General features: G+C 38.1%; 1 protein-coding gene across 1 annotated transcript in view; it reads right to left on the minus strand.

Annotated features, from left to right (window-relative positions):
- Window positions 1-1,368: 1,368 nt before the first annotated feature.
- Window positions 1,369-14,291, minus strand: part of ZBBX (zinc finger B-box domain containing) — a 112,470-nt gene continuing 99,547 nt past the window's right edge. The window contains exons 18-20 of the mRNA XM_067737959.1: window positions 11,914-12,171; window positions 3,592-3,730; window positions 1,369-1,826 (exon numbers count right to left, since the gene is read on the minus strand). Coding sequence (XP_067594060.1) covers window positions 1,700-1,826; window positions 3,592-3,730; window positions 11,914-12,171 — 524 coding nt within the window. The 3' untranslated portion in view covers window positions 1,369-1,699. The remainder of the gene's footprint in view (window positions 1,827-3,591; window positions 3,731-11,913; window positions 12,172-14,291) is intronic.

Here is a 14,291-nt window from a genome sequence, read left to right on the forward strand (position 1 = left end):
TGGTGATAGCATAACCAACCTGTAGGGATGTTCTTCTGATAGGTCAACAGACTCCTTAAGGGGAAAGTGTCCTAAACTGTCACAAAGGGACATCCATAAAACTATCCTCCCATGTCGTCTTCTGCTCTTTTTTAAGCCCTTGCATTATAAAATTACGTAAAACCTTGAACACCTACCAACTCCAAGATCCACTACCACTCAAGACTAGCAAAACACTTCCAAATGTGTTATTTTCTTTGGCTACCACAACAGTCCTTCAAACTATGTTTGAATTAGTCAGGGTTCTCCAGAGAAACAGAACCAATTGTGATGGCTAGCAAATTCAAAATCTATAGGGCAGGCTGGCAGGCTGGAGGCCAGGGAAGAGCTGATGTCGCAGCTTGAACCTGAAATCAGTCTGAAGTTAGAATTCTCTCTTCCTTAGAGGATTTCAGTCTTCTTTCTCTTAAGACTTTCAAACGATTGGGTGAGACCCACACACACTATGGATGGTAACTTGCTTTACTCAAAATCTACTGATTTAAATGTTAATCTCATCTAAAAAATACCTTCATAGAAACATCTAAAATAAAATGTGACCAAATATCTGAGTACCTTAGCCTGGCCAAGTTGACACAAAAAATTAACCTTCACACTGACCCTCCCCAAATAAGATACTTAGGGAATCTTTTCTGTGTTTTACTAGAACAGAGAATGGCAAGTATTATGTCCACTTTATTTTAGGTCCCGTTTTTCTCTTCCAGCAGAAACTTTTGATGTTACCAGAACTTCTATAAATGTCAAAAACACCAATAGAAAAAAAAAAAAAAAAAAAAAAGCTGTAATCACCAAAGTAAAAAATGGATTCCAGGCTCAATTAATGATACTACCAAGTATAACTTGGCCATCAAATGTACATTGATGACATAATTATTTAAAATGTAATTTAACAATTAGTGTTACTTTAAAGATAATCATTTACTAATTTATATAATATTATATATCAAATGTACTTCAATAAAAATAATTAGTTAATTAATTTTAAAAATATAATCATGTATCATCTTATGATAAGTTCTTAGAGACATAGTTATAACTTACTTTTTATCAATTTCCTTTTTTTAAGTTAATTTTATTTATTTTTTTATACAGCAGGTTATTAGTTATCTATTTTATACATATTAGTGTATATATGTCAACCCCAATCTCCCAATTCATCACACCACCGCCACCCCCCGCCACTTACTTTTTAAATTTCACTAAATTTTACTAATATGATCTGCGATATAGATTAGTATTTGACATACAATATACCATTTGGAAGAAAAAGCCCTTAAACTTGTAATTTCACTAACTTTTATTAGTCTGCAAACCTTGAAGTATCAGAGACAATCATCAAAATCTCCAGGGCTTCCCTGGTGGCACAGTGGTTGAGAGTCCGCCTGCCGATGCAGGGGACACAGGTTCGTGCCCCGGTCCGGGAAGATCCTACATGCCGCGGAGCGGCTGAGCCCGTGAGCCATGGCCACTGAGCCTGCGCGTCCGGAGCCTGTGCTCTGCAACGGGAGAGGCCACTACAGTGAGAGGCCCGCGTACGGCAAAAAAAAAAAAAAAAAAAAAAAAAATCTCCAGCACCTGGACACGTAATCACTTGATTACTTTTTTCAGTTGTTCGCTTTATTCTGGGTGCAAAATGGAAAAAGTAATGAACAAATGATCATTAGGTACTCTTTGACCACGAGAGTGTAATGACATGTTGCTCGTCAAGAAAATCTTCTTCCTCCTCATCCGTACTGCTTTCAGAAACTGTCAGCAAGGACTGGATTTCAGTATCTTTTTCAGAAAAGCTGGAAATACATGAAAAGATCAATACACAATATACAGAACCAGGTTTCAACTCTTCATTTATCTTCTGATCAATACTATACACGCTGAAGTCATCAGAGGCAGGCAGACGTGAGGGGGCTGTCTTAGACTGAGACCATAATTTTCGATGTGCCCAATACACAAAGCCTCCTTGTAGTGAGAGATCCCCATCATTCTCCCTCTCCCAAGAAATAAAGCCACAGTGGAACCAAGGAGAGAAGATTTTATGGTCTCTTGTTGTGTCGTTCATTGATGATTCAGAAGGTACTTCACAAACTTACAGAGCCTCCGGGTCATCGTTAAGAACATTCATCATTACATTGGCTCTTTAACAGAATCCCAGTGAATAGACTGCCAGATAAATCACCTCTTTTGGGTGCGGTAAATGAGGACTATGTGGATAGCCAGTCAAGATATGCCAAAGCCAAAATCCAGAACAGCAATTATATAGTTATTTTATTTTATGGTGGAAAGGAACTCGTGGAAACTCTAGTGTGTTGCTGTCTGAAATTTGGGGAAAGACGTAGAATGGGGGAACAGAGAGGAGCCTGCATAGTTCAGATATTTTGGTCCAAGTTATCTAGAATTTCAGCCGATGTATGCTACTAAATAATATATAACAGCTCACCCTGTGACAGATAGAACTCTTCTTTGGATTTTATGCCCAACACAGGCTAAACCAGCATTTCCTAAACTCTTGTTGGTGGACCAGTTCATATCTAACTGTGATTAAAAAAAAAAAAAAAAGTTTTCACTGGTCTCAGAAAAGAAGGACAAGGTAATAACTTTTTCATTAAATTTTTCATTTTAAAGAACTGTGCTTTATTCTATTAGTATATTCTCTTTATATTTAGTACTAAATGTCTTTCCTTTTATGAAATGGTGGTGAGAGCATGAAGTTGGTTTAGTTACTTTGTTCTTAATGACTTTTTTAGGGAAAAAATAGCAACTTTACATTGATCCCTTAAAAAAATATATTCGTGGTGTTAGAAATGCAAAAATCCTCGGACCACAGCTAAATGATTTCCTCCTTCAGAAAGACAAAGTAATGGACTCTTGATTCCCTTTTACTGCAATATTAGACTTCAACCAATCAAAGGAATTTACAATTCAAAGGATTTTTATTTTACATTTATCTCAGTCTTTTTAGAAGAATCCCTCTTCCTTTTTCAGGGAATTCCAGTATGTCAAAAGTAGCCTGATATGATAGACTACTTTTCTGAAGATTTATTAGTATAACCCATGTTCCTTATAAACAGATCACCATCTCTAAATAAATGTTCTTATGTAAGGAAACAATGAAGTTATACAGATTAAAATATGCTATCATTAATGATCTAGGCTTGATTTCAAGGAGACTTCTCAATATTCCATCCTATACATTGAGTAAGAGGCTATTAACGCAAAGTGTTGAAATTCAGTAAGTTAATGAATGCAAGCAAGGCAACTGTTTTTCAATATAAGAAGAAATGCTGAAGGATTATTAAATTCCAAATGTTTTTTCATTTTCCTGACACACATTGTGCAGCAGAGAATTATCTCTTCACGTTAAAGTAAGAACTTCATAAGCCTTTCACTAAATCCTGATAATAGGTCAGCAAAGGACCTAAACATTTTACAAAGAATGGACATATAAAGTACACACATGAGGACAATCTTTCTTTTTGTAGTAAAGATAACGAGGTGGGGCTTGTCAAAAATTTTATTATGCACTGTCTGTACATATAAGCTGCAGATTTAACCTACCTCTGTTCCTCAACTCCACATGGGTCCCTCGCACGTGAGCTCTTACGGAAATTCTGGGTAGTCTGACTTGTATTCAGCGAATGGTTGTTGAAGGCCGATAACTCTTCTGAGGTTAGGCTGTAAAGTTTTTCTGAAGGATCTGAAATATTTTATTTCATGCATTGTCAACACATAAATTCAAGAAACACATGTACAGCATATGGTGCTGGAAGTTTACTCAAAGTAAACTACAAGCAGTACAAAGACGGTCAGTACAGATTTTCAATCACCTCAATTTTTTAGTATTGGTGGGGTGGGCTGAATGTGAGGTATGTTTGATCTGAGATTCCAAATGAGGGCATGGGTATCGTCACGTTAATCACACTGATTTATTTTTAGCAAATTTCCCAATTTTTTCAGCTTTTTTGAGATACAATTGACATGTAACATTGTGTAAGTTTAAGGTATAAAACAATGTGTTGATTAGAGACACAAATATTGTAAAATGATTACCACTATAGTGTTAGTTTATACCTCCATCATTCCACATAACTCCCATTTCTTTTTTGTGGTGAGAACATTTAAGATCTTCTCTCCTAGCAACTTTCAAGTATACAATACAGTATTACTAACTATAATCACTATGCTGTACATTAGATCCCCAGAAGTTATTCATCTTATAACTTATTCATCTTATAAGTTTATACTGTTTGACTAACATCTCCCCATTTCTCCCACTCTCCTCTCCTGGTAACCACCACTTTTCTCTGTTTCTATGATTTTGGCTTTTTCTGGGTCCACACAGAAGTGATATTTGCATAGTTTTGGATAGTGTAGTATAGACAGTATTTGCCTTCCTCCATCTGACTTACTTTACCCAGCCACATTGATTTTTTAGTATACGAATTTTGATTTTTTGACATTTTAAGTGTCAAATGCCCTGAAAATTCCCAAAATTCCAAAGAAAATCAAGTGAGCCTCTTTAAAATTACAATACTGGGCAACTCCTAAACTTGCCTGAATGTTAAATACTTTATTATATCTTTTTATCTTCTAAGAATTAAAAGGTTTGCCCACACACAGTCTGAGGCAATGGTTAGTCTTGGAAAAGCTACCCTTTCTTTTTAGACTTCCTTGCTTTGTTTGGGTAGGTAATAGCCATGTGTATGTGAAAGGGGTGAAGCCTTAAATCTTCTTCATTTTCATGAATCTGGCCAGTGATTCAGCCTGAGTAAGGACAAATAGTACAAGCTAAATAAGCAAACATATCCTTATATGAACTACCAAAAAGTCAAGTATAGAAATAAATACAATTGCTATGTTAGGTCATAATGCCCTCGTTTTGTCATTGATAAAGTTGTAAGAGCCATCTAACTTATACATGAGGTTATGTTATGGAGACTTTTAAAACTTAAAACTACTGGCTGCTGTTCCTCCCTTCACTCTTATGAAAGCACCAAGATCAGAAGGACCAAACACCAAACTACGAGTATTATACACTTGACAAAAGATACTTTTGTGGTGGGGGGCTGGTTAGAAATAACTTGAAGTTTTTGTGTTTTTGTTGTTGTTGTACGCGGGCCTCTCACTGTTGTGGCCTCTCCCGTTGCAGAGCACAGGCTCCAGACGCGCAGGCTCAGCGGCCATGGCTCACGGGCCCAGCCGCTCCGCGGCATGTGGGATCCTCCCGGACAGGGGCACGAACCCGCGTCCCCTGCATCGGCAGGCAGACTCTCAACCACTGCGCCACCAGGGAAGCCCAAATTGAAGTTTTTAAGCAAGCAGAGCTTCCCCTACAGAAGGTAACTTAGATTATTCCTCCTGCAAGATAGAGCTCAATACATTTACGACTGAAAGTGTCCTTAAAATCCCAGTGACTTCTAAATTACAATACGTGGAGAAATTCAGTAGGCTGAGGGATAAGGCTGCGGCTCCCACCGCCACCCCAAAGCAAGCAGGACAGCTTTCCCTGGTCTCGTTTATGTTTGGGAACTCTCTATAAGATTAACTTTGAGAAAAACAAAAGATTCCTCAGCTAAAATTTTTGTCCCATCCCCACTTGCTGGAGATTAGGAAATTGAGGGCCCACCGGGGATTGATAACTTATTCAAAGTCATGTAACTACATAACAGAAGAACTGGAACTCAACCTAAGCTCTTTTAGCTCACCGAAATAATAAATCACTATGTTCCAGAATCTACTTCTTTAGCATTAGGCTACTATCTTCTCTCCTGTTTTTCCACAAGATGAAAGAAAACAGGCAGGCAAGGTCCCTTCACATACCCCGGTGATAGAGAATGTTACCCGTGGGAAAGCAGTCAATTCAGAATTTGGAATTGGTAGAACCACAGTGCTAAAACCCAATGGTGATACTTAGATCTAAGGAATCCCACCAGGAGAGATATTCAACCTCTGTTAGGCATTTGAGTCCTAACTGAATGAGTGCAGAGCTAATTCAAATTGTGCAAATAGGATGAGACTATTTTTGTAAAATTATTCATTCTCAAAATTATATTTCAGAATACCTTGTGAAGTTAGCAGGAACAAAGGTGACATCACTTGACTTTCAAGGCAGAGAAAAATAAAACTGCTAACAAAAACCCTACTGCAGGTTAGCGTTAAAACCTAAGAGGTCAACCGTACAAAAACCTAAGTCTTCTGATTTTCCTCATACAGGACCAAGGAAGACTGCATTGATGCTTACACTGGAGATTTTACTTTATAACGGCCAAGTCAGCTGATTGTTGAGGAGTGGACTGAAATTAAATCTTTTCTATCCCTGGAGTAAGAGTGTATGTTCCCTGATCACTGAAGAATCTCTTAAATGCAATAATAAAGAACGGCCAAGGAGGAAAATTGACTAAATACCAAGTTCTACAGTGTATTTCTAAAACTTAGGTCATTTAAAACATGTACATAAAACTTTATTCTACGGGGAAATAAACACATATGAATATGGGGATATATGTATACATATAGCTGATTCACTTTGTTATACAGCAGCAACTAACACAACAATGTAAAGCAATTATACTCCAATAAAGCTGTTAAAAAAAAAAAAGAAGTAAAGAAGAAAGGCAGGACCAAAGAAACAGGTTAAAAACTTCAAAGAACAAAAACAAAGCAGACAGGCTATTTCCCAATAAGGAATTCACCACCAACAACAAAAACAAGAACTAGATACACATACAAAGGACACCCCAATGTTCGGGAGGTGTGACAACCAGGACCCTCGCCCTGTAACCTGTGAGCCTGTGCCCAGCCCGCCAGCGTCTTCCTCCTCACCCACTGTCTTGCCTTCTTTATCCTCCACCCCTTCTCTCCTTTGCCTTCACTCTGCCCACACCCTCTCCCTCTCAAGTGATCACAATAGTGATTTGAAGGAAGGATTTCACACTGTTTAAGTGGCACTGTGGTCTGGTGGTAAGACAAAGGAATGTGGGGCAGACTTGCCTGGGTTTGTGCCTGGGGGCTTCTGAGCACCCAGGGGAGGCAGTTACTGCCCCATCCAGAGCCTCAGTTACTGTAGCCACACAGGGGGGACTAAAAGCAGCACCGGCCCCATCTACCTCACGGGGTAGCTGTGAAGATCAAATGGAGCAACATTTCATGGAAGAACAAACAGTGATTATTACTACTCACTGAATGGTTTCATATTCCTTACATCAGAATGTATTTAATATGTTGACTTTCACTTTTATGTGTCACTCAATTTTTTTTCCAAAATTCAGATGCCCTAAAGCAAACAGATTGCCATTCTAACCCAACTTAACCTGACTGTCTTTACAAGGGTTATCTAGTTAATTAGCTAACTATAAATCCTGATTAGCCCTTTTACAGTTTAATATCTTACTTGATGGTCAACCTTTTCATTACTCAGGAAACTACTGCCTCACTCTTTTACTTCACAGGCAGTATGGCTACATCTGCTAGTATCAGGTAGATTTTTATTCTTTCTTGTTTAAGAAAAAGTCTTTTCCTTCCTCTCTTTAATTACTTGGTTCAGTACCTTTGGGCTCGTAGAAGCATAAGATTGCCATGGAAATGTAAGGACCACAAAAACTCTTTTTTTTTTTTTTGCGTTACGCGGGCCTCTCACTGTTGTGGCCTCTCCCGTTGCAGAGCACAGGCTCTGGACACGCAGGCTCAGTGGCCATGGCTCACGGGCCCAGCCGCTCCGCGGCATCTTCCCGGACCAGGGCACGAACCCGTGTCCTCTGCATCAGCAGGCGGACTCTCAACCACTGCACCACCAGGGGAGCCCCACAAAAACTCTTAAACCACAAATCAGAATGAGTTTAAAACAAATGAATCATTTTTACCTATTGAAAAGATGAATGCTTTACTGTGTATTATTACTGATACTTTCTCATAATGCATATCTTCTGATATTTCCAAATTCTTCAGGCTATAACAATATCCCAAAACTGAAAAAATGCCTTGGTAAGTAAATTATACTGGTATGTTGAGTTCATTAAGGGAGTGACTATAGTGTTATTTACAAAGATATTTGTGGAGGGAGTAAAAATACAGCCTGAACTATAGCTAACTATAATCCTCAAAGTGCCCAGAAAAAAACATAGTTCTAGAATAGAAACAGCTTTTATATGTTTTTGACTAAAAACTGGACTTGTGAAGTGCACCATACCTTACTGTATGTTAAAAGCACCACCCATGGGTTTCTTATATAATTTAACAGTATTTTCAGGACAGACTATGTGCTGGGCACTTAAATGTTAAAATGCATGTGTGTGTGCATGTGTGTGTGTGGAGAGAGAAAATTTTTATAAATATAATATTTAATATATACCTGTACTCAAATTCAATCACTGAACAATTTTATGATAGGGCCTATTATCATACTCATCTTTCATACATGGAAACGGATGCAGCGTGAGTTTAAGAAAGTAATTTGCCCAATGTCAAGAAGGTAGGAATTTCAGAGTTTCAGAGCTGGACCCCTGGCCCCAGAGCCTGATTCTCAACCACCTGCCTTGCTGCCCCTTGTCTCCTGATTCAGCAGGAAGTTGTATCTGCAACCTGCATACATGTGCGCACAAACACACACACACATGTGCACGTGCGCGCGCACATCCCTAGCCCCCTGCCGGCCCCACCTCCTTTTGAAATGGCTCTACTGTCAGCTTTAGCAATCAGAGTCAAAGGAGAAACTACTCAATGTATTATAGTTATTTTGTGTCTTTTCTTCTCCAGGCTCCTTGGCTCTTTTCCTAGAACTTAGGGGAAGTGGATGTATCTATCCTAGAGCTAACAAAAAACAAGTCAGAAGGTCTGCTGCTCACAAAAAGGCAGGTTTCACAGGGGTGCGAACTCATATATATTTGCTTAAGAGTCCAATTGTGTAGCTGTGTCTGTGTGACACCAGACCTCATGAAGTTTCTCCAGAATGCACCATGGGTAGTGACATGTAGGTGGAATTTTTCTGCCCAGTGATGCTGAACAGAACACAAAAGCCTGTGCTGAATCAGTGAATTTTCTAGAGTAGGGCCTGATTGCACCATAGCATCTGTCCCCTCACTGACTGTTGGGACGATTCAGCTGATGTGCTGTCCTCTTCCTTCCTCAGCTCCAGGTGAGTGTCTCCAAAGCTGTGCACTCCTCCAAGGCCAATCTTCCCAGATAGAAAGAGAGCTGTTCCTGGGTAGAGTGTGTATAAGTGATTGCATTCTGCTCCTGAACTATCAGAAAGCCCTGGCGGTTCACAGGCTACATAGTGGGTGCTTGCTTTTATATATGAAAAGTTATGTATTCTAGTGAAAATACTGGTGTTGGAGTACGAGGAAATGAGTGACACGGAGAAAAAGTGAAGCATGTAAGGACAAACCTGACAGAGGAAATGGAAAAGCTGAGAGGTTAGAAACAAAGAAAGACCACTGTTTTTAAAATATTTCATTTGTAAATAATGGAACTTATCAATTTATCAAAATAAAAAACCTTTCACCTTCTGATATAAAATTGTATGATTATCCTTTTGATCCAGTTCAGACCTGACACGCTTCATTTTAGAATTGGCTTTTAATGTGAGAATTACCTCCAAGGATATTTCCATTTGATTCTTAGTAATGTGGAGTCAGGCAAATGAATGACAGGTAAAGATGGACCACAATCTCTCCTCCCCCAACCCCTAATGAAATGAATGGAAAAAGCAGAAAAATAAAAAATAAAATAAAATCATAAAAAGAACCAAAGGAAGAGGTACAAGTTCACATAATAAACTTTGACAAGGGACAACCAAAGGAATAAACAGAAGATTCATTCAGGTATAGCTGGGGGCTACTGCTGTCCACCCCCTCCCCTCCCCACCCAGTAGGCACACACAAACTAGTAACAGGAAGAGGAGAGTCATCTAAGGTGCTGACAAGTCTCACTAATACCACACGGATTTAGAGAAAAGTGGGTGAAGGGGAAGTAAGGAGAAAACATTATAAATATTTTCAAGCCCTAAAACATCCACCAGAAGATCTCAGCAGAGGCAAGAAAACTGCAAACTTGCAGGTGTCCCCCCAGGGACAGAATACACTTGAAATCAGGTCCAGTAAAGTTTGGTGTTTAATAAAATCCAGAAAAAAAGACAAAAGAGCCCAGATCCTCCAACAAAAGAGGTTAAACTCCCCAGTCCTTCATGTATCCTTCCTGTGCCTTTGAGCCAGCAGGATACAGAAAAGAGTACAACAGCCAACCCCCAAATAGTAGCTCCAAAGAGAAGATTAACACATCTCAGTACAGGTGGAGAGAGTTTCAGGGAGAATGCAGTCTCACTATATCAGAAAAGACAGAAGATATGAGCAAAGCCACCCACAATGCATGTGAGCAAGTAAGATACATGGAACTGACAGCAACTAGTTATGCAAACAAACTGGAATCCAAGAATCCACAGCACACAAAGAATGATTAAATGAAAGACCAATCTGGTAGATGACAGATCAAGACCATAACAAAATTCCCCCATAAGTCCTTGCGCTACAGAAGAAATAATGAAAATGACATTTTGAAAAAGAATAAAACTAATATCAAAGATCAAACAACAACATGTCAGACATCAAAAAGGATAATAAATTAAATGATCACTTGTTCCTGGACTGGATCTTGCACCAGAAAAAAACAAGCTATAATGCACATCACTGAGGCAATTTGAAAACATTAGATACGCACTGTGGATTAGAGAATTATAGTGCATCATTGTTAGATTTCCTGATTTTGATCATTGTGCCATGGTTATATAAGAAAATGTTGTTGTTCGTGGAAAATACACTGAAGTATTTTTTAGAAAAGGGTCATGATGTTTATAACTTCTCAAATGGTTCAGAAACAGGGTTGTGTTTGTGTGTACATATACGCAAATGAGGTAAGAGACAAACAGGTGGTGAACTGGGTAAAGTGTATATGGCAGTTCCTTGCACTATTCTTGGGTTCTTGCAAATTATCTGTAAATCTGAAATTATATCAAAGTAAAAATTACCAAAAATAGTCAAAGCAATACCTGTAAAGGGCTAATTTATTAAGTCAATCAATAAAGAATGGACTAAAACCAGCTGAAAATTGAAATTCTGACATAGAAGATGTCAGTAAATGCAAAGGAAGATAAAAACAGGTTAAAACAGTTGAAGAAAATGTAAGAAGATCCAACATAAACAAAACAGGTCTCAGCAGGAGAAAGCCAAATGGAACAGAAAAGCAACTCAAATATACAATAGCAGACAATTTCTCTGAAAATAAGGAGGAACTTAAGCGCTTTAAGAATGCTGAATTACTGGGCTTCCCTGGTGGCGCAGTGGTTGAGAATCAGCCTGCTGATGCAGGGGACATGGGTTCGTGCCCCGGTCCGGGAAGATCTCACATGCCACAGAGCGGCTGGGCCCGTGAGCCATGGCCACTGAGCCTGTGCGTCCAGAGCCTGTGCTCCGCAACGGGAGAGGCCATGACAGTGAGAGGCCCGCGTACTGGGAAAAAAAAAAAAAAAGATTGAACAGCTCACTTCTCAAAGTGTGTTGGGCAATGGCTTTTATAAAGCAACAGAGATTAGCCACTCACTGAGTTTGTAGGAAGGAGAAAAAACAATTTTTTTATGTCCACATGAAGGATGAAGGTCCTTAAGCCACAATTTAACTGTGTATTATGTGAGCTAAGGGGACTATCTCTGATATGTCTGGGCACCCACATGTTTTATAACATTTTCAGGGTGACATCGGGGGATAGTCAAGACAACAGACACAAAGGTTGATGGTTAAAAGAGAAGGGAAAGGCTTGTTTTCTTGGAGGATGATATGAAGAATCAGGTGGAAGGCAGAGTTAATGTTGTCTATGGTGAAAAAATAGCATTACCTGCAGGATTTCTCAGTGCATTTAATTCTTTTTCCAAACTGTCTAAGGTTTGTTGATCAGCAGTGTCGTCTAAGAAAGGCTCGTCATGGTCAGTATCATCAATATATTCAATTTCTGAAATTTCAGAAGCAGCTCTAGAGAGTGATCGAGCAGCTGTATTTCTTGACCAGGGATGCGAAGAGGAAAGGCGGCTGGAACTTCTTTTCACAGAGTTGCAAAGTGGTAAATTTGCTGTTGAAGGTCTCTGTGATGTCCAGCCTAAAATAAAAAAAATTTAAATCAACTGTTTTTAAAATTCTGAATGAGTGCTTAAAGATACAAAAGACCAGTCCCCTGAACTTAGAACAGCTAAATTCATGCAACAGAGTTTATGAGAAAATGAACTTTAGATTATCATCCATTTTGGTTTACCTCAATTTGTGAATCCCGAATTACTTTTCCTATGTCATAAAGAACACTTCTGGGTTATTCTTCCCAAATTTTTTCTACATTCAGAGAAAGGCAAGCTAATTTTAATATTAACTAAAACAAAACATCTGTAAACCCAGTCAATTCCACAACAATTCAACACCCCAATCTTATCATCTATCCCATAGCCAACCACTGTGCCCTGTATCTTCAATTCTAGGACAATGCCACACTGTGCCTTGTAAGAGGATAGGATAAACATGGTATCACTTCCTAGTGGACCAATTTTATTTGATGGTGTGTAACATTCTTCTATTAAAACAGATATGGAGACAAAATAGACCAGTATGCAAAATCTTTTAGAAAAACACAGGCTTTAAAGAAATTGAGAACACATCTCTAATTTTGCTAAACATGAGTTCACTCTCAGCCACTTTATAGGGTGCTTCAGTGGAAAAGTTCCAGAAGCACAGGTCTGAGTCAGGTTATCACTTTGTTCCAGTAGGGTAGTGACCACTTTATCTTGATCTATTTCAAAGGTTGACTTAGTTGGTTTCTTCAATATGTGTGTTTCTTTCATAGTAGGAAAACATAATCCGTTCAAAACATACTAACAGAGCATAACTATATATCATTTGGTACTGCTCACAAGGTTCTTTAAAAAAGGCCAAGGGAATGAATATTCAAGACATAAATTTGTAAATGCATAGTGCAGGTATATTTTTAATATCCTGAATCATTGTTCTGATTTAGATAAATATAGCTAGCTAGTGGGAAGCAGCCGCATAGCAAAGGGAGATCAGCTCGGTGCTTTGTGACCGCCTGGAGGGGTGGGATAGGGAGGGTGGGAGGGAGGGAGACGCAAGAGGGAAGAGATATGGGAACATATGTATATGTATAACTGATTCACTTTGTTATAAAGCAGAAACTAACACACCATTGTAAAGCAATTATACTCCAATAAAGTATATATGAAGCAATTATATGCCAATAAAGATGTAAAATATATATATTAAATGTAAATAATTTATAAGATAATCTTGCATTCCCTTAATATAAATTGCCTTTGTGTAAAATATTGGATTCTTTAAAGAAGTGCTATTGTCATTATCATAAAAGTCATGATTTGACTTAACATATGCCATATAACATTATGCCCACTCTATTGACTCAAAGGAAAATGTAAGATTTAGAAGGGTGGCTACAGGTAATTGTCATGTATTAAACGGTTAATGATTATGGAGTTTGTCTTTTATTTTTAACTTAAAAGATCTATTTTGAAGATAGCTACTACCCTAAGAAGAATCTTAATGCAGTATGTAATTATTTAAGCAATTAAAACTGACTAAGGTAAGTCCCAAAGGGCACCAATTTTAATGAACATTTCAGAAATCAATTTTGAAAACAATTTTTGTGGGAGTGAAATTGTGAATAAATTAAGATTCTGACCTTTTTGTGTCTATTTGTGCTCAGAGACAATTCTGAAGAAAAATAACTGACAAAAACGTGCCTATGTTTTTTAAAAAATAAATGTAAATATCCCTAAGATTTATTTTAATGACTAGAATTTGGAAATGATTTTACCTGTAATATGTAAGGAATCAATATTTTATTTATAGCCATGAAGAAAAACAAACTTGCCATTCCCAAGAGTGAAGTAGGAACAGTAATGGTGGAAGTAAAGGTCAGAGAGTATAACAGTAATTCAGCTATATAAATAGAAACTTCTAGATCTATAGAGAAAACCACACCCTTCTATTTGTATTGTGCTATGTCTCAGTCAAAATTAAAAGGAATTTAAAACTCGTTAAAATAAACAAACAAGGACACCAAGGGGGGAAATCGGCAGGGGGGGTGGTGATGGGATGAATTGGGAGATTGGGATTGACATGTATACACTGATGTGTATAACATGGATGACTAATAAGAAAAAATAAATAAATATTAAAAAATAAACAAACAAAAGAAGT

The sequence above is a fragment of the Pseudorca crassidens genome, chromosome 5 (genome assembly GCF_039906515.1).
Source record: "Pseudorca crassidens isolate mPseCra1 chromosome 5, mPseCra1.hap1, whole genome shotgun sequence".
Classification (NCBI taxonomy): Eukaryota; Metazoa; Chordata; class Mammalia; order Artiodactyla; family Delphinidae; genus Pseudorca; species Pseudorca crassidens.